Source organism: Aptenodytes patagonicus, chromosome 1 (genome assembly GCF_965638725.1).
Source record: "Aptenodytes patagonicus chromosome 1, bAptPat1.pri.cur, whole genome shotgun sequence".
In the NCBI taxonomy this organism is placed as follows: Eukaryota; Metazoa; Chordata; class Aves; order Sphenisciformes; family Spheniscidae; genus Aptenodytes; species Aptenodytes patagonicus.
In genome coordinates this window covers 202,526,410-202,546,183 of record NC_134949.1, presented here as the reverse complement: position 1 = coordinate 202,546,183, position 19,774 = coordinate 202,526,410, and the positions used below count along the sequence as shown (strand labels likewise).

Below are 19,774 nucleotides of genomic sequence, written 5' to 3'. Positions count from 1 at the left end.
ACCCACAACAGCACAGAGGTCAGACCAGGCAAATTTGCAGTGCTGAACTCTGCTGCTGTGGCAGACCAACACTGAGGTGTGAGTAGCCCTGTCAGCCTGGCCTTCAGCAGGACGAACCCTGCCAGGTTGGCGCCCGCTGGCTTGGTGCTCTCCCCCTGCTCCCACTCTCCTCCATAAACTTCCTTCGGAAGAAGGCTAGCTCTGCGTCGTTTTGGCAGTGCCATTGGCTGACTGTTCATGGCTGGGTAGGTGGTGTCCACCCTTCCCTGACAAACAAAGCTGAAATTTGCCAAAGAACCTTTCTTTTGACCTCAGCCTTTCAGCCTTGTCTAGCTGGTACAGAAATTTTGGGAACTGGAACACTAAGGATATGGTTCTAATTTTGGCTTATTAATAAAAACCCTGGCGCTTATATATTGAACCATATGTAAACAAACACTTCAGTCAAATTAATGTTTATGATGTTTTTAAAGTACTTTTTATTAGTATTTGTGCTGGCAACTGACAACAATTCAGCAAACAGTTGAAGTACGTGCTGGTAGCTAAGCATGTATGAAGTGCTTTAAGGAAGCAAAGTCATTAATGGCATCTTCTTCTTTTCTGCCATGTTTGGCATGAAACTCTGCTCTAGTTCCTCCAAGCAAATGGAAGGATCACCCTTGGTCACTGTGTCTGTAAGAGAAGACAAATCAAATATGGTTTGAAGTCTGTAAGGCTTTCCTGCCACAGGGTCAAGAGGCTCCTGACTACTTGCAGAATTTTCACCTCTTCCATAATTTGCCAAAGATTAAATATTCCTCCCTTCCCCACCATGATCCAGCTGTGGAACTATGAGATTCCCCCTCCTGACAGACACACGGATACCAGGACCATGAGCATATTAACTTGACTTCTCTGGCAGATGCGCCCATTGCATGTTACTTCAATGTGTCTGACACCTTTTCTGTGGTGCTGCTCATTACACTGGAAGAAACAAGTTAATATTCATAGAACAGTATCTACTTAATCTGGGAGAATAAATTGTAAAAGTTAGATGTCCTCTTACACATGAAACTCCGTCCATCTGTTGTATGGCTCCTTTAAGAGAGTGGAAAATCCATGAGCTGAGGTTTAAGTTGCAGAGCTGGCATTTCCTCCTTCCCGTTCCTGGCTGGATTTATTGCCCCTCTTCCTCTCCCCTCAGAGAAGCAGGCAGGAGCTTTGACCCTCTTGGAGAACTGTTTCACTGCTTCTCTCTTGGATTTCCATCCTCTCAGAAGAGGTCTTTGACCATTTCTGAAGTTTTAGAGTTTTATGTGCTATGCAGCAAAGTAATTTCCCCCATATTCTGCCTCTGCTTTCCAGCTGCAAACTGGAGACAGTGAAGCTAACCTAGATAAACTGCTTTGAGATTGATGCTGACGTGTGCTACATGAGCGCTAGCCATCATAATTTTGATTCTCAATGTCATGTATGTCATGTATGACTTACTGCAGAAGAAAGAACATTACTTGTTTTCTGAAATAGTATATGATCATACTTCAGTAAAACAATGGGTTTTTTTGAGAACTGAACTATCTCAATGTGTTTTATTAGTTATTGAAAAATATCCCAACCCACTGGTCTGTACTAATTATTTCTTCTCCTTCAAATCTTTCCTTAGCAATTGGAACTGTGTCAGAGATTATATAAACTGCATTTCCAGCTGCTGTTGCTTTTTCAGTCCTACTGTAAACTTATCGGACAAGTGCATGAAGTCAGTTCCATGCCAGAGGTATGTAACAAGCTACAAAGTCTTACACAGAAAATACCACTTTATTTTCACGTTCTTACTTTTCTTTCTATGGACCTATACCAAAGATGACACTATTTCACCCTGAATATAAGTCTGCAGACAAAACCCTTCAATATGCCAGCATCTGCATTAAAATATAGTCAAGTTGCTGTATTTTTTGTAATTGACTGTACTTTCAGAGACTGGGATCTTTTATACATTCAGTGTTCAAAAGTAATTTCAGTCAGTGGTAACAAACTAGAATGATGTATGAAATCTTAACTTTACTCACACACTTTACGTGTAGGGAGGGCTCACACTGTGTGAACATCTGCAAGTGATATATTTTTATTTTAATTTTAAGTGAGGCCTTAATTTTTAGGGAAAATGAGCTGTCTTCACACAGAAAGAAAATATCCTTTACCTAGATCATGACTGATTTTATCTGAACTTTGTGGAGACATTTAGACCAGGAGTACTTGTTAGCATGACAATAACAAAATAATTTGGTAAATTAATCTTAATATGGATGCAAAGTTAAGGTTTTTGCTGGAATAATGTATTGTAATTTCCAGCCATATAAACTGCCTCCGTTGCATGTGCATTATACTAGAAACATCTGCAGCAGTTTTTGACAAACAGCTATTAAATGGTTTTGCATCCATCCTCTCATACCTGAGCAAGCAAAGGTGTGTAGTGTAGAACTACGTTATATTTTGACTGCAAGTGTACTGCCTGATCTTGTTCTCTGGATAAGCAAATCAAAATCAGTTTAATGTTTCCGAAGAGTATTAAATCTATTTTTAAAATATAATTAACTAAATACCTTAGTGTCATAGGTCTTTTTAATTCTGTGGTTTTTACAAGCTTTCTTGTTTAAATGTTTTTGACACAGCACACTATCACTTTTGACCCAAATAGCTTTCTTTTTTTAGATAAATCTATGTATCTTACTTCAAAAAACACTTCACAAGAGTCAAGTTTATTTTCAGGAATTGCATAAAATATGTAATACTTTGAAAGATCTTTGAGGTGATCACTTTAAGTTGAATGATCATCATTTAAGGAAAGATAGTAAAATAACTTACCATTCCATAGATATTTTTCTCCTGATAAGGTGTATATGTTTTAAACTATTAAGGGGTAGAAGTTACTGTACTTTGCTTGTAGCTGTAAAACAAAATTTCAAGCTCTAAAATGTATTTTATTACAGATTCTAGTAGTTTACAGATTCTCTATAAATGGAAATGGTTTGTTTTGTCAGATGTGCTGTAGCAGTACAAGGAGTTTGAATACTTATTGTATCTTAAGGAACTGTGCTGAAGGCTGGCTCATGATGTGACTGGGCTGTTCACTTTTAAGAGAAGATAGGACAGCAGGCATCTAGTCTTAGAGCAGTCTAAATTTTAGAAGTATTTTGTGTTTCTTATAAGAGGATTGATTTCTGTAACTGTATTTCACAGTTACGATTTTGTTAGGTTGTTATAAATAATGCAGCCTGTAGAACTGGGGAACAATAATATGAGGAATAGCTGTTTCACCATAAAATTCACATATTTTGCTAGGGCCATAAGCTATTATGTAAAGAAAGTTCCATTGTTAGTTCATGTGACAGTGGTTATTTTTAGCATGTATGAGCATGAAAAGGCAGATCTTTAGAAAGGAACTGTTCACTTACGAATTATTTATGAGTCTTGTGCCATATTAACTTTTCAGCCTGACAAAGGGTTATGCAATTCCTGTCCATCTGTTAATCATATCGGATCCTGCATGTGTTTTGTAAATAAATAACAACGTCATTGATAGGAGAAGTATATGTTTCCTTAAACTTTTTCACTGTGATGTGAAAAAAGTAGCAGGGGTGAAAAATAAAAGACTGTTTAGATGTGCTCTTGCATTTTAGCAAGCCAAAAATACAGCATAGGGTTAAAGGAAGCACAAAGCTTAAAAATCTGTAGTTTGTGTTTTCCCTATATCGTAGAGAGCAGAGAGATCAAGAAACGTCCTTGTGTTGAAATGGGGTCTTTTCCATAATGTGTACATTCAATGTAGTAGTAAGAAGGGACTTGAAATACCTAGTCCCTTTGGTGCCTATGGAGAATGAAAATACCCATCTCTCGTCTTTCTCCTTGGAACAGCTGTTAAATATGTCAAGAGAACTGAGTGAGTTGAAGAAAAATCTTAAGGATGCTACTGCTGCAATCGCAGCTGAGCCTCTGACGACAGAATCTGAACCCACATTCAATTCTACGGAAGCAGCTATTCAGTCCATGCTGGAGTGTTTGAAAAACAATGAACTTGTTAAAGCCATCCGACAAATAAGAGAATGCAGGCAAGTTTTGCCACACGGCTCATATTAGTCTTTCATGTTAATAGAATAGCATGCGTTTATTATCTTCGTAACTTTATACTAAAATGTAATGTGCCGAGTCAGCATAATTAATTAGTATGTTTCAACAAGGTGCATGGGGGCATTGATATTATTAACTTTTGCAGGGGTGTGCCACAAGTAACACTATCAAATCAGTAATACAAACATGTATGCTTGCGACAATGAAGATGTTTAATTACATTGCGTAGATCAAAAGTACTTCTGTGAGGCTCTTAAGAATCTTTTTATAGAGCTAATTCCTTACAGGCGTATGTCACTGGCATCAGCTAACATTCAGCCCAGTTTCACTTTCACTTATTTGAATGAGTTTTCTTAAGCTTTTTTTTTTAGATAATAGGAATTGCGCTTTTATGTGATTTCTGTGCCTGATACCAGAGTCTGAGTAACAAATGAGTAGCATAAAACAGTGAGTTGCTTTTGGCTTATAAGCGTGTGCCAGTCAGTTCTCCTTTTAGAGATCTCTATCAATCACCTAGTTTCCATCCGTGCTAATAAACCCATAATGATACACACATTCTTTTCCTGTTTGATTGCAGGATTTTGTGGCCCAATGATATCTTTGGAAGTAGCTCTGACGATGAAGTCCAGACACTACTGAACATTTACTTCCGGCACCAAACCTTGGGTCAGACGGGCACCTATGCACTGGTGGGCTCCAACCAGAGCCTGACTGAAATCTGTACCAAATTAATGGAACTGAATATAGAGATCCGTGACATGATTCGCAGAGCTCAGAGTTACCGGGTCATCAATACTTTTCTTCCAGACTCCAGCATTTCCGGCACAAGTCTCTGACAGGACTCTTGTGTCCTCTTGCAAGCTGGGAGTGCTGCCCTGTTGGAGTGAGGTGGCTCAATGTCTTCTCAGCCTTACAAAGGTTTGGTCAAACTGTACTCACTCTTGTTACATTTAGGATTTCTTCTAAAAAGATATGGGCTGAACTTCAAATGTGTAGCAATACTGTAAGGACAAAGGTAGCGTAGAGCATCCGGGACAACATCCTTTGTTCTCTGTTGCACAAAAATCAGTTAGCATTTCACTGAGCAACTGCAACTCACTACTGAAGAAGTGACTTCCATTGCATACCAAAGCCTACTACACTGAACAATACTTCCTTTATAGCAAATTAATTTTAGGTTGGCAAAAGTGCAATGTTTCCTTCACAAAATAATATTTTTTTGTTAAAAAAAAAACAAAACAAAACAAAACTTGTACATTTTTTCCTTTTTTCTCTTATTTGGTTGAGTGAAAGATGGGCAGAATGAAGCTGGCCACAGAATCTTGCAAACTTGTTGGTCAAAAGCTGAGAGCCTGTGTATATGAAACAAATTGTAAATGGACTACAGTTTAATGTACACTGTAATTTGAATATGATTACTGTATCTTAAAACAACAAGCTGCTATGAAGTACATTTCCTAATGTTACTAGGCTACTGTCTCTGAAGGTACTGGATCATATTGCAGAGGTCTGTTCTTAGGCCCCCAAGCATCATGAATGGTCTTGGTAGATTTTCTTTTTTTTTTAAAGGACCTTGGCTGCTTTTTACTAGAGGGTTGCTTTTATGAATATATTTATACTATTAAAGGATGGTTGATCTAATTTAACTTGCCATTTTGTAGGAGAAAGTCCCATCACAGAGTCAAATCTTTTGAACTGTTATGCATGCATATTTTATTTAATATGAATTTTGAGTATAAAAAGTAAAAATATTAACGTGAAATGCAAGTTCTCATGATAGGTTTCTTTAAAGAGATGTCTTATTTTATTTGTAATGTATATAAGTCATACCTGTATGGTTTTTTCTTACATTTAACTGCTGTCCAGTGTTAAATGTATGCATGTAAATCTGTTGCACATCTGAGACACTTTTATTCTGACAACTATGTAACTTATTCACTCTGTAAATACACTTACCGTTTTTGTGAAGTAACTTTGGTTGATATTTGGATCAGTACATCCATTTAACTAAAATATAAAAGTCATATATAATCACAATGGAGTATGTGCTGCTTGTGAAGACTGTGTTCTTGTCTGAATCTATATTGTTGAGGATGGTATCCATGATCAGCAGCCCCCAAAAGACACCTTTTTCATCATTTATGGTGTTCATTACACTAAAAGAAACCAGTGAGAAATGTAAGGATTTTCTTGTTAGTCTGTAGTTACAACTCAACCAGGAAGAGTACGTTGACTAAAACAGTTTCAAAATTGAAAAAAAAAAAAATCCAAAATGGAGCTCAAGGTTTGTTTCTGTTAAAAACATCAGTAACGGCCCTATTCATTCCAGCATTGGGTTTCAGTGGGGTTTTTTTCTCATGCTAAAGGTAAAAGCAAAGCTGTCCAGCCTGCGGTATCAGCCTCAGCTCTGAGAAGCCAGTAAAGCCCTCTCCCTTTCACCCCTTTTTCATTTTCAAAATGCTTGCACAATTTTACCTCCACTTTGAAGGTCAGCCATGAGATCAGATCAGGTTTCTCAGGCCTTTATCCAGTCGGGTCTTGAAAACATTCAAGGATGGAGAGCGCACAGCCTCCCTGGACAACCTGTTCCACTTGACTGTCCTCATGGTGGAAAAACTTTTCCTTTATCCAGTCTGAACCCATCTTGTTTTATCTTATGCATGTTGTCTCTCATCCCCCTACCATGAGCCACATTGAAGGGTCTGGCTCCATCTTTCTTCAATAACCATAACCTGGCAGGCTACTGTTAGGTCCCCCTGTTCCTTCAACATCTCACAGAGCAGGTGCTCCAGCCCTGTGACGAGCTTGGTGGCCTCCACTGAACTCCTTACAGTTGATCAACATCTTTCTCATATAGAGAGCCCAAAACCGGATACAGTAATCTAGATGTGGTCTAGTGAGTGCTGAGTAAAGGGGGACAATTGCTTCCCCTGCTCCACTGGCTCCGCTTCTGTTCGTACAGCCCAGGATGTTGTTGCCACCCTTTGCTGCCAGGGCCCGCTGCTGGCTCCACACCCAGCTCACTGCCGACCAAACCCCAAGGGCACTTTCCGATGAGCTGTCCCCCAGCCAGGCAGTCCCCTGCCTGTGTCACTGCAAAGGGTTCTCTCCATCCAGGGGTAGAAATTTCCTCTTGTCCCTGCTGAGTATCACAAGGCTCCTGTCGGCCCATCCCTCCAGTCGGCTGAGGTGTCTCCAAATGGCCGCACTGCCCTCAGCTGTATTGCCTGGTCCCCCCAGTTCGGTGTCACCTGCAAACTTGACAAGTACACTCTGTTGCCTCTTCCAGGTCACTGGTAAAGATGTTGAACAGGACAGGTCCCAGGACAGACCACCTGCTGTACGCCACTCATTACTGTTCTGCAGGTAGAGTACAATGCATTAACCACTACCTTGAGCAACTTGATTCAATTGGTCCTCCACTGAGTATGAAGACCTCCAGAGGTTCCTTCCACCCTAGAGTATTCTGTGATTCCTCACAGATACAACAAAACCCATGATGTAACCGTCTAGCTTTCTTAGCATCATTTGTAAACTTCAGATAGAGTAGAAACCAGTATATTCCCAACAAAGCCTCACACTTCAGTGTCCTGGGACTTCACCCAGGACAACGCGAACTGCAGTAATGCCCCACTGTGCTTCTACACCACCAGTAGTTTAATTAGGATTCCTCTGACTGCACTTTGTCTCCATGAAAGCACATTAGGTTACTCCCTTCAGTTATATTTAAGCCACCTACCCTGGAGATACCTTAACATGACTGGAAAGCTGTTGAGGCACAAGCCTGTACTTGAATTGGGGACGGAGGGACTTGTTCTACCTCTTTTGGGACACGTTAAGTGTAGAGAATCTGTTACGCTTTGTCACAGATACCCCAGCTCAAAAGGTATCTCCTCTCCGCACTTGGAAAACATGCAAAGCTTACACTTTTACCTTCATATCTTACAGACATAGTCTTCTGGCATATAGTCTTTGATTGTCAGGCTGCTGTGATTTTTTGTATACATTTGAGAGAGGCAGTGGGAAGAGACACTTGCAGATGCATTTACCCCAGACTGTATGCTCCAGAACATGTGCATCTTCCACACTAGTTCAGTTTGAGTGACTGAAGGGGAAAAACCTTGCTATCACAGTTTTAATCTTAGCATTCCCTAAAGGCAGACTAAAAACAAAACCTGTTTTCTTTAGGAAGTCAAACAGGTTCTGTTTCCTTCCAGATATACTTTCCTCTTTCATCCGAGCAAGATGAAACTAAGGGGTAACAAACTAATGCAAACTTTTATTGAACTTTATTCACAGCATATATACAATGAAGTCACATACTTCATACAAAAGTCCTTATCCATTATCCAATGCCAGGTCAAAAGCCTAAAGTCAAAACATTGCAAGAGACTGACAAAGTGCAAATCAGAAGAGGGCACACGGATCAGACAATGTATTTGAAGCTGTAAGTGTTATCACAGGACAGCTTCTTGCCTTTGCAGCGGCCACAAAGTTCTTGGCGATGAGGTCTCTTGAGATCAATGTGTCTTTTCTTCTGAGGGCAGGAACAACGAGTCTTTGAACAGGTCTTAAGAAACGAGACATTTTATTAGTAGTAGATCAAAGGTGCTCACTCCATGTTAGGCTGACATTTAGTTTTCCTTAATCATAGCAACACATTTGGGCAGATACACTTAAAAGAGCTCTTGTGATAAAAACCCGGTTGAGTTAAGCTGTAAGAGCCTTCTCACCTAGAAGCACAAAACCCTACCCTAGGTGTAGCTAGGCATAACACTGTATGGACAGAAAACCGTTCATGTAAGCCATCTGCGGGAAGAGGGAGTCCTATCCCATTACACCTTTCCCAAATAACATTTCCTAGTACTTTGATGAAAACAAGTTCTCTTCCAGATAAAGTCAGTATCGAATTCAGCAACTGTAAACTATTAGAGTATATGACAAACTCTGGCAGTCTTACCAGGATACAGAAATCTGTAACTTACCTGGCACTGGATTGCTTCCACCCGATAGGGATTGAAGCCCTTTTGACATTTGCGACAGAGCTGCTTGAAGTACACCTGAAAAAAAGCAAGCTCTCAGTTACTATAGAGGCTTACTCAGGGTGTTCAATAGAGGTACCTAAATTTGTGCCAAAACATGTAATTTGGCACAGATTTGGTGCCATTCTTACAAGACTCAGGAGCAAGAAATGACTTGTTAACTACCTTGTTGCTTCCAGAAATGCACCACACATAAGCACTCTCCCATCTGGTCTTGCAGTCTTTACAGTGGAAATAGCCATACTTCTGCTCCAAAAACTGCAGAGAGAAAGTTCACTGAGCAGCCTCCAGCACCACAAGGAGCACCCAGCCCAGCTTCCTCATTACACCACCTGTTTTCACAGGCAGGAGGCTCCACTGCTGCAAGGGAGACAGAGCTGCCCGGGAATTACCAACCCGGGGCGGGGGAGTGTGCAGACCTGAGCGGGGAGCCAGGGTGAGGACCACTGCGCCTCTCCCTGCTCCAGAGCAGATTTCTCTCCGACCTGCTTCGTGGATCGGCCCCCACCCCTCTTGCCCAGAGCGGGCTGCACCAGGTCCCAGCCTCTCCTCAGGCCCCGGTGTCCCAGCGCTGCACACCTGGAAGGCAGCCCGCCGTCTGGGGGCTGCAGCCTCCTCCCGTGGTGTCTCTGCTGTCTCCTCACTCGGTAGAGCAGCCTCTGCCTGGCCCTCCTGCTGCTCTCTGCTACCATCCTCCGCCTTCTGCTCCTCGGGGGTCGTTTCAGATGCCTCTTCCTTCTCCTGGGGGCCAGTTGCCTCAGGCACCGTGAAGAGTCGGCGGTCCGGCACAGGTGAGTAGAGGGCAAGGTGCCCATGGGCGCGGAGGGCAGCGGGGCTAAGGGGGCAGCCAACAGGCAGCGTGCGCGGCCCCAGCGAGCACTGCACAGCGGCATCAGCCCGCAGGTTCACCTGCACGCCCACCTCCTTGGTGTTGGCCCGGCGCAGCCGCGGCGCCAGCCCAGGGCTCACCTGTGACAGCAGGGCCTGGAGCTGGGCCCGGCGGTAGCTGTCCAGGTAGTCAGAGGGCATGGGGGTGAGGGGACCCCCGAGGAAGGGGCTGATGCCGCTGCTCTTGCTCTGCTTCCAGCTGGGCTGCTTCACCGTTGGGTCTCCGCTGCGGCTTGGTGCGAGGCTGCCCCTGAAGCCCTGGTATGTGCTGAAGGGGGAATAGACAAAGCCCTCCATGATCACAGTCACAGAAAAGTCAGTCCTGGTTGTCCCCCTGCCCTGCCTTTATCTTATCTGGAGAGCTGCTGCTAATTGTTGCTAATTGACGGGGAAATTGGCCCCAGCCCGGTGGGGCTAGCTGGGGGGGGAGGGAGGGTGACTGCAAAGGGAGGGCTGCGGGCCTGCCCCCACCTCTGCCCCCAGAGCTGTTCCCTGGAGGCTGAGCTGAGACGGGAGCTGACGTGCTTCCCAGCAGGCGGCGTGGGAAGGCTGGACAGGCAGGCCGCGAAGCCCCTGTTCCGGCCATGACGTACGGGATTTCCCTTCCTTACCTCACGAAGATCTTTGTAGAAGGCCAAGGCCTGTACAGAGCTCGCCTGCAGCTGTGCCACGTGCACGCAGGCCAGCTCGCTCTGCTCCTGGAGGCCTTCATCTGTGATTTCAGGTAGGAGTGGCAGCCACAGGGCTAGGAGCTGGACTAACAAATCCAGGGCTGAAGTCTCAGTTGTTTACGCAGCTGAAGATCCTGACAGAGCTGCGTAAGAAGCCCTGAGAAGTAATCGGGGCTCAAAAAGTGGCACATCTCTGCAAGACCTTGCGCAGAAGAACAGATGTAATTCAGCCATAGCTGGGGCAACCATGGCTTTCGTAGGGAGAGGAGCTCTGCTTGCTCACAACTCCTGTTTACCGTCTTAAAAAAAGGAAGAGGGGGTTTGGGAAACTAACAAAGCCCAGGTAATGTGGGTACCCCACAGGCAACTGAGCAAAGAATGCAGGCGATTACATCTCTGAAAAGAAGTCTTTCTCGGTACTAAAAGGTCTGAGCATCCCCATTGCCCCATTACTTGGGGATTGTCTACATGCAGCTTTTCTATCAGCTGCATTGGTTTAGGAAAAGGTGGAATATACTTCAGTTTGTACAACGCTCCGGAGGGAAAACAGTTATCCCGGGAAAAGTAGCTTAATACCTGTATAATGAAATAAATTTTAGCAATACAAGCACTTGCATGTTAGACTAATAGTCCTTCTTCCATAATTACATCACTTTAGCTCAATTCTAAGGTAATATGGTTAAAATCATATAATTAAATCATCCAAACTGTGTATGTGAGTCTTTAGAGACTGTAGAATCCCCAAATCCCTGGACCTGCTGTGATGTGAAATGATTTCTTTGCAAGACTCCTCACCACCTTTATGAAAGCGCTACATTATAAAATTCAATGGGCCAACAAGATAGGGGCTAGAGAAGAGCTGGTAGGGATGATGTCTTTAAACGTTCACAGTGTATTTGAGAAAGATCCTTTCAAGTGTCTAAAATAAATCAGTAAGAAACAACATTTTTATGGAACAAAAAGGGGTTGAGATTCAGGAAACACATTCATCATAGTTACAAGCAAGATGTCTCAAGGCTCCACGTTATGCTTGGGTTTTCAAAGCACCGGCTGTATTAACTGAAAGCAAAACCAGGGTATCGCAACGACCAAGTTAAAACTTCGGACTGCGGTGTGGCTGCAAAAAGAGTAAGTTGTTAGGGTGCATTGGGAGGGAGATGGAGATAGAATTGGAAACTACGTGCCATCATTCAAAACAATGGTATGGCCTCCTCTGGAACATTTGGGGAAGTTACTGCACCTCCCCAGGACACTGCAGGATTAGAAGTTAAAAGAAGTTCGTTGGAAGGAGGAGGGACATGGAAAAATGACTGTATGAAGAGACACTGAAGAAGGTGACTGATGAGTGAGCAGGTGGTGTGATAAAACTGTGTAAAATAAGGACTGGTGTGGAGAGGTAGGAAGAAACCCCTTTATAACACAAGAGCAGATGAACATCCAGCTAAAATGAAAGATGGCTAGCTCAAAATTGGTAATGGAAGAATTTTCCACCCAACTTGAAGTTATTTTATGAACTCATTGCTGAGGTCAAGAACTTATCAAGTCAAAATGGGAATGGACATGTATATGGAGAATAATATTCTCTTTATTATAACATCAACAACCGTAATAATTACACGTCAAGGCCTACATAACCAGACTAAGAAGATGACGTTGAGACCGCCGCAGGCAATGACACTCCATCACAGTGCTGCTGCTCACTGTAAGACTTCTGGAGCCTTTTCTGGGACGTTGGTGTTAACTGCTATTAAACAGTAGGTTGGAATATGTCAACTTCGGATGTGATACTTCATTTCTCATGTAAATAGGGGCGTGTGAATAAAAGAAGCTGGCTGACACTTGGCTCAGGACACTGCCTTTTTGTAATACGAGAAATCAGCCACGGAAGGAAAGCATTTACAAAAGACACAGCGCTTCCTCCTCCGCCCGCGGCTCTCTGGCCCCACACCTCTCCGGCCCCCTCGCCCTGCCTCCTGGAGGGGTGGGGACGACGGAGCGCGGGTCCGCTCCAGGGCCGCTGAGGAGAGGCGGTGGTGGCCGTTACACCGCCTCCTTCCCGTGACGTACAGGCCGGGGAAGGCGGATGCTCTTAGTGCGCAGGTGCTCGGGGGTGTGTTGGCGCCAAGCTTTGAACGGAGTGGCCAGCTCGCTGCGGGGGCGCGTGGTCCGGCGAGGCCGCGCCGCCCCCTCCCTCCCTCCCTCCCTTCGCCGCGCGCGCCGCCGTCTCTGCGGGGGAGGCCGGCCCGCCCGCCCCGCGCGTGAGGGGATGCTGCGGCCGTCGTGCCGCCCGAGGGGCCGGAGGGAGGTAAACGCCCCGCGTGTGGCCCTGCCCGGCCCTGCCCGCCCCCCCTTCCCGTGGGGGGCGTCCCTGCTGCCCCCTGGGGGCTTAACCCCGCCGGGGTTAAGCTGCCGCCCTTCTCACAGCCGGCGCGGGGATTTGCAGGTACCGGCCTGCTGGGGTGGGGGGCTGGGGCTCGTCCTCTGAGGCCCCTCGGCCCAACGGGGTGACCCGGTGGCGGCTTCACGGGCAGCGCCCCGTGCGTGGGTGGTTGCCCGGCAGGAGCTTTCCCTAGCCGGAAGCTGCGTGGATAGGTCGCTTCGTCTTTTAAAATGTATTTCTGAAGCAGATTTTAATTTCTTGACTTTCTGTCTTAGGGTAGCCTTTACCCTTTTTTTAAATGTCTGTCTTTCCCATCGTTTTGGTAAGGCAGTGTGTATAAAACAGCAATCGTCGGAAACTGATTTTACAGTGGAAACAAAATAAACAGGAAAGTTTCTATGGCCATCTTATACCTGTTTTTTAACAGAACTGCAAAACTGGCAATGTCTGCTCCACTTGAAAGCAACTTTAAGTCAAATTCTTGGCACATAAGTTGTAATGGTTGTAAGAGTTTATATGTAATAGTATGTATTATATCCTAACATACAGTAGTGAGTGTGGATTTTTTATTTATATTTAAAATACCTCAAAAGTGTTCTACCCATTCCATCTTGATTCCTCTGCTGTATTTGCTGAGTATTTTTATTATCTCTGGTATAATTCCCTGTGCTCTTCTTGTCTGTTGTTTTCATACCGTGTTCATCATTGCGGTGTTTGAACATACATATCACAGTCCTAAAGCTGAAGAGGCTGAAGAGATTGGGTTATGACACACCCACCAAGAAGTGCAGGAAAGCGGGGTTAAGACTTGCAGCCCCACGACATTAGAATAGCACTGTATGAAAGTGTTTTCTTATTTCTTCTCAGGTTTTTCAACAACTCTTCCAGTAATGTTATGGATCAGAAAATGGCTTACAAACCTGTGGAAAGACCGACTTTCTTTGAAATATTTAAGGCGCATTGCAGTGAATCAGGTACAGCTTGTCTACAGTAAATAAATTTTATTAGGGTTGCTTTCTGGACATTGCTATTTTATACACATCTGCTGTACGCTGTATATTCCATATAAAAGTTATATGCTTGCAACTTATTAGCAGCTCTACTTGCCCCAAATCTGTATTCACTAATATCTACCTTTTTTTAAATATCTGTTTAAATTTTATTTGTAGCTTTTTTCCATCATGTGTACTAAGTTATTTTTTGTACTTGTTTTTTAGCTGTGGCTTCCTTAGGTACCTGCATGCAGGCCAGGTTTAGTCTTTTGCCAAATGCACCTGTAGTCGTACGATTTATTAATGTTAAAAGGAACCTGTTTAACTTGCCAGTCTGAGTAAAATAAGAGATAAACTGAAAGACAGATGTATACTTTTAATTTTAAACAAACTGGATATTTATCTGCTCTTTGATTAGTTTTGTTAATGGTCTGAGAATTTGGGCAGGCGTTCTTGGATACTTTGTGGGGTGTTAGAGTTCAAAGCTATCTAGAAACAAAATAACAGACGTATGATAATGGAAGGAGTAATGCGTTTTGCTACTAGCATTTAAATGCCTAATGTGTTTTCACATCCTGCATGGAGCATTGATTTTGTATTAATTTACAACTAATTACGGTCTTCTTACATGTATCATACATAGAATGAAGATTTCTGTTTTATGTCCTGGTTTAATAACATATGAACTCATACTTGTTGTCATGTGTTATTTGCGTGCCATTTGGCAGGTTTCTTTCTTTTTTTTTAAATGTGATTTTCTGTATGTTTTTCTTCATAGACTTAGGGCCTATCAGTCTCAACTGGTTTGAAGAACTCAGTGCAGAAGCACCCTCATATGAGCCTAAATTGTTAGGAGAACTTGATGGTCCCATTGGCTGGCTTGATCAAACATCTTTTAAAACTCCGAGGGCAAAACCCTCCACATACAGTCAGCTGGCATCAACTCCACTGATTTTTAAAGAAGAAAATACGATATTGCCACCTTGTTCTTCTGGAAAAGAACTGGATCAGAAAAAAACAGGAGCAAGTGAGTAATGTTTGGTTGGTTTTTTTTTTAAAGTGGTACTTAAAGGCTTCTTGTGCCCTGCAGAAGCAAGAGCCCTTTTTTTTTTAATTATTATTACTTTTTGTTGTGGTAGCTGATGATTATTAATGTAATAGATAATGCTACTGCAGAAATTGTATGAGTAAAAAGGTTATCTTAGTAGGCTTCTGAAGATCACCTCTAAAAATGCAGAATTAATCTTAATGAATTCAGCCTTGCAATAAACTGGTAACATACATGCAAAGTTCCCCATAGAATAGATATTGTCCTAGTCCTAATGCTCTAAATACTGTTAATATAAGGAGCTTATTAGTGTAACCTGGTGACTGAGAATCAGAGTGAATTTTTTTAGCAGCCTAATTTCTTTTTTATCCAAAATCTCTGAAAATCTTTTCGAGAGAGAGTGATGCTTATCATGCTGAAGTATGAGGCGATCTGTAGGGCACTCCTTAACCTTTCTTAGAAAGATTTCAAAGCACTAAGCTCTTTGAGTTAGTAAAACTATAAGTCATGGAAAGAAGTTACACTTTTCCATTTGGAGACAAGGAGTTCTATGACTTTTATGGGTACTTCTCACTACGTTATTTCCAAATCCCAAGTACGTCATGAAAGTACATGTCACTGCTCCTTTTTGATGCACCTGCAAGCCATAGTACCTATCCTCCTTGGACAGAAAGAAGAACCTTTTCTATGGAGAATGTATGCACGATTGTATAGAAGAATCTTTTCAATGGAAGAATATCTAACCCTGTTCCTGCAATATCTGATTTGTACATCTACTGTGTCTGTGCCCTCCTAACAGTGAGAGAAGCTCTTCTAAACAGGTTACAAATGAACACAAGACTCCCTTTATTATCAGAATCGTTCTTAGATCCTAAAGCAAAGTCTTTAAAGGTGTAGAACTGTGTTACTGTTCAAGTATACTTTATAACATTACTTCCATAGAATATTGCTACCCTGTTAGTTTCTCTTAAGTTCATTGCTGAACTTCTGCTCAACTTGTTCTCAGCTGAGAACATGTTTCTTCTAAATTTAGCTATTTGGACTTTTACAGTGTTAAGTCCCTAGTGAATTCTTGGTAACGTTTCAGAAGTTACAAATAAAGGAACCTTATGATTGTTCTGTTTCAAAATGGTTACTTTTCCTCTGTGCTTGTGCATGTAGACATTTGTATACACTCCGTAAGGAAGGGAAGACAACTATTACCAAAGTTTCTATAGTTACCTGTGGCTGGCTCAAGACCTTTTTCTCCTGGTTTTCTTGGTTAGAGCCAACTGGCTCGTGTACCTACTTTTACTTCTTGTGAAAACAAGAGCATGGATGGAAGCTGATGGATTTCACCTGGGATGCAGCCATGCTGTGCATGTGGACTCAGGAACTCAGAAGCAGAGAGAAATGCAGAAACCTAGGTGTAATTTCTGATGTGGAAGTTTGGAAATTTCTGAGTAGGAATTCGTTTGAGTAGTTGCTTGTTCATGTGAGGGGCTCACTGTTCAGAGGGTTCTGCTGCTTTGGTGGGCACACTCTCTTTTGCCTGGAGATGTGTAGCATATAAATAGCTACTGCTACCAGTGACAGTGCCTCCACTAACAGTTCCAGAAATAATTTTTGCTTTATGCTGCTTATTCAAATCAAGAAGTGTATGTCTTAAGTAAATTTGAGGGAAAGATGGTACAAATGCATGTTTACATGTATTGAGTTTCTCCTAAGAATAACTTCTGCAATGACAAGAAGGGCACAATACAGTATAATAAAACTGAAATGGAATATGTGACTTCAATAATATCAAGGAAATGTACTGAAACACGTATGTATCAAATGAATAAAGTGACATAATGAGCATTTTTAGTTGTGCATTTGAGGTGTGTTTAGCATTGTTTGGACATAGAATTTGAACATGTTCAAAACACTAGAGGAAAAGGTAGTGTTTTGTTGGGCTTTTTCAACTAAAATCAGACGTTACATAGGTTTTTTTAAAGCTTATCTTTAAACTTCAAAATTGAAACTGTTACTTGTAGTTCTGCAAGATTGTGTTGATTAATATCTTCTATGTTGTAGGCAGAGAGAATTTGATAAGCCCAAGTATCACAAGAAGAAAAATAGATCAAGAAAATGAAATACTTGCTTCTCCTCCTGGTACCTGCTGCAACTGCCTTGCTGCTAGGTATGCTAAATATGTCAACACAAATATAAAATAAACTGTATTTTAAGCAAAAAGAAATATTAAAACCACCATATTTGACTGACAGACTTCTTCAGAGCAGTCAATAATCTTATATGTCTTGTATGTTTATGATACTTCTAAGTTGCTAAGCGAATTGAAAATAAAATGCCAAGTAATTTTGAAAACTCCCTTGCTTTTAGGTGTTCTTCCTTTCTATTTTTCTACTCCTTCACAGCTGGTGTATGGCATTTGTTGACATTATTTCAGCTTCCCAACTCCTCAACATCCAGTGCAAGAAAGAGTAGTAGTGATGTATCGTGTGCTTCTCAAGTAGTAATTTGTAAAGCCATTTATAATATTTACTGAGGTTTTTTTTTTAGTAACAGCCTTTATTTCTACATTTCAATGTATATATTTCAGATAAATCTGCTCAAAGTACTCACATTGATTATAAGAACAGTTAAACTAATAACTTAATTAAAACCAATTAATTAAGCCAGTTTCCATAGTTTCATACAGCATGTTAAGAAATGCATGGTTATATTGAAGTCTAATATACTATTTGTCAGAAAAATCATCATTGAAAATTAACATATTTCACAAAAGAAGCATTTTACAGCTTGAAATAAACTTATGGTAAGGTTTAAAATACTGACTGACGGTTAGGAGAAATCTACATTTTATTTAGTCAGGGAAATAGCCATGGTTGCAAAGAAAGAAAATAATGGAGGTGGTAATATATGTAATGTCTGAAATATTTACTTATTTTCAGAAATTGAGAAGGGAAATCAATATTTTTTTAATTTGGTTTTGTTTTGCAGTCCAACTATTTTAAGGAGTACTTACAGAACACCTCAGAGAAGTAATATTCCTGGTTTGTATTTTCACTTTTTTGGTTTTACAAAATATCTGATATCTGTAGATATAAATCCTTATGTCTTAGGGATTATGTCTTAATGTCCTTATTACGTAATGTTTTTTAGGACCATATGGAAGCTTGTTTTGCACACCAAAACTTTTGGAGGTAAATATTTTATTCTTGTATTTTGTTTTTGGTTTGTTTGGGGTTTTTTCCTGAGTAGTACATTTAGAATTCTGTACAGAAATAATAGTTGTTAAATCTATTTCTAGGTCAGAACTCCAAAACGTATTTCTGAAAGTCTGGGAGCAGAGGTGGATCCAGATATGTCCTGGTCAAGTTCTTTAGCCACACCTCCTACACTTGGTGCAACAGTGATAATAGGTATTTCTAAAAATGTACATTTGCCTAAGGGTTAAAAACTTCTGGTTTTGACACTGGATTTTTTTTCTTTTTTTTTAATTAGAAAGGACAAAACTCTTACAGTGATGCTTAGTGGGTGACTTTAAATAATGCAGCCCTAAAAGGAAGAAATGAAATTAAACTTATCATTGCTTTTCAAAAGTTTTCTTCCTTTGTGTAAGGGATTAGGGAATATAAATTTAGAAATAACATAGCAAAGCGTAGAAAGAGGATTAGATAATGATTGCTTTGCACTGTCACAGAAGTAGATACTATTAGGTTAAGTCATGTGAGTATATTTATGAAGTCTAAGGAGGTAACCTGTTGAGTAAACTCTCCAGCAGCAGTGCTGGTTTCAGCATTTTTAACCCCTCTCACTGTGCCTACCATCATATTGATGCAGTGAGACAGACTGAGATACTGATCCAATTGAAGACCATATTTCCTGGGTTATTTGGACAGGGCAATTCCTGGACCTCATTTACTGTGCAGCTGTGCAAACAGCTGTGCCAGCATAACTGAGGATGAGAATGAGTGAGTGATGACTGTTTAAGTGGCACTAACAGTGATGCTAAACATCAAGCCTTGACCTAAGGTGTTGCTGTAAGTGGGATTTCTTTAGCATATGATAAGCAAAATGAAATTTGACTTAATGATCTGTTGATGAAAACTCTTGAGAAAATGGGAAAACCTGGATGTCTGCTTATCTCCTGACATTGCTCTTTTTAATGTTTTTAAACTATCACTGTATAAAACATGCAAAGCATGCAAGCTTATAAAGCATACTAAGAATGCATACAAGAATTGGGAATCTCCTCATGCAAGAATTGGTCACGGCACCAAGCCTGTCAGAGTTCAAGGAGCGTCTGGACGATGCTTTTAGTCATGTGGTTTAGTTTTAGGCAGTTCTGCAAGGAACAGGGAGTTGGACTCGATGATCCTTATGGGTCCCTTCCAACTTGAGATATTCTATGATTCTGTGATTCCTCTGTTGGCAGGGAGGGAGTGGTACTATTCACAAGGCTACTGAGTTGTGCCATTTTGAGTGTTGATTGGTTTGGAATGATGTGACCTGAAAAGAAAGGCTGGGGAAAGTACCCATAGCTTAATTATGTTCTTCTGGGAGATGAGTTGTGGTTTGAGCTCTCCTTCTCATTCTCCCACTTCCTGGACGAGCCTAGTGTTTTATAGTAGTGATGCCCACTCCCTGCCATCTGTCACCTGTAA

At 41.6% G+C, this 19,774-nt stretch overlaps 3 protein-coding genes across 12 annotated transcripts in view; 2 read left to right on the top strand and 1 right to left on the bottom strand.

The window, feature by feature from the left end:
* Nucleotides 1-6,141, top strand: part of FRY (FRY microtubule binding protein) — a 258,690-nt gene extending 252,549 nt beyond the window's left edge. For all 10 annotated transcript variants that reach the window (XM_076364288.1, XM_076364287.1, XM_076364289.1 and 7 more), the window contains 3 exons: nt 1,643-1,753; nt 3,892-4,085; nt 4,682-6,141. In XM_076364288.1, coding sequence (XP_076220403.1) covers nt 1,643-1,753; nt 3,892-4,085; nt 4,682-4,940 — 564 coding nt within the window. In that variant the 3' untranslated portion in view covers nt 4,941-6,141. The remainder of the gene's footprint in view (nt 1-1,642; nt 1,754-3,891; nt 4,086-4,681) is intronic.
* Nucleotides 6,142-8,530: 2,389 nt separating this feature from the next.
* On the bottom strand, nt 8,531-10,331 carry ZAR1L (zygote arrest 1 like). Its single transcript, XM_076358264.1, has 4 exons — nt 9,726-10,331; nt 9,312-9,404; nt 9,090-9,164; nt 8,531-8,674 (listed from the first exon to the last, which is right to left on the bottom strand). Exons 1-4 carry the CDS (start codon nt 10,329-10,331, stop codon nt 8,531-8,533), a joined length of 918 nt encoding a protein of 305 aa, XP_076214379.1.
* Nucleotides 10,332-13,980: 3,649 nt separating this feature from the next.
* Nucleotides 13,981-19,774, top strand: part of BRCA2 (BRCA2 DNA repair associated) — a 41,391-nt gene continuing 35,597 nt past the window's right edge. The window contains exons 1-6 of the mRNA XM_076364281.1: nt 13,981-14,059; nt 14,856-15,104; nt 17,181-17,286; nt 18,108-18,160; nt 18,270-18,310; nt 18,418-18,529. Of these exons, the coding sequence (XP_076220396.1) occupies nt 13,981-14,059; nt 14,856-15,104; nt 17,181-17,286; nt 18,108-18,160; nt 18,270-18,310; nt 18,418-18,529 (640 nt within the window). The remainder of the gene's footprint in view (nt 14,060-14,855; nt 15,105-17,180; nt 17,287-18,107; nt 18,161-18,269; nt 18,311-18,417; nt 18,530-19,774) is intronic.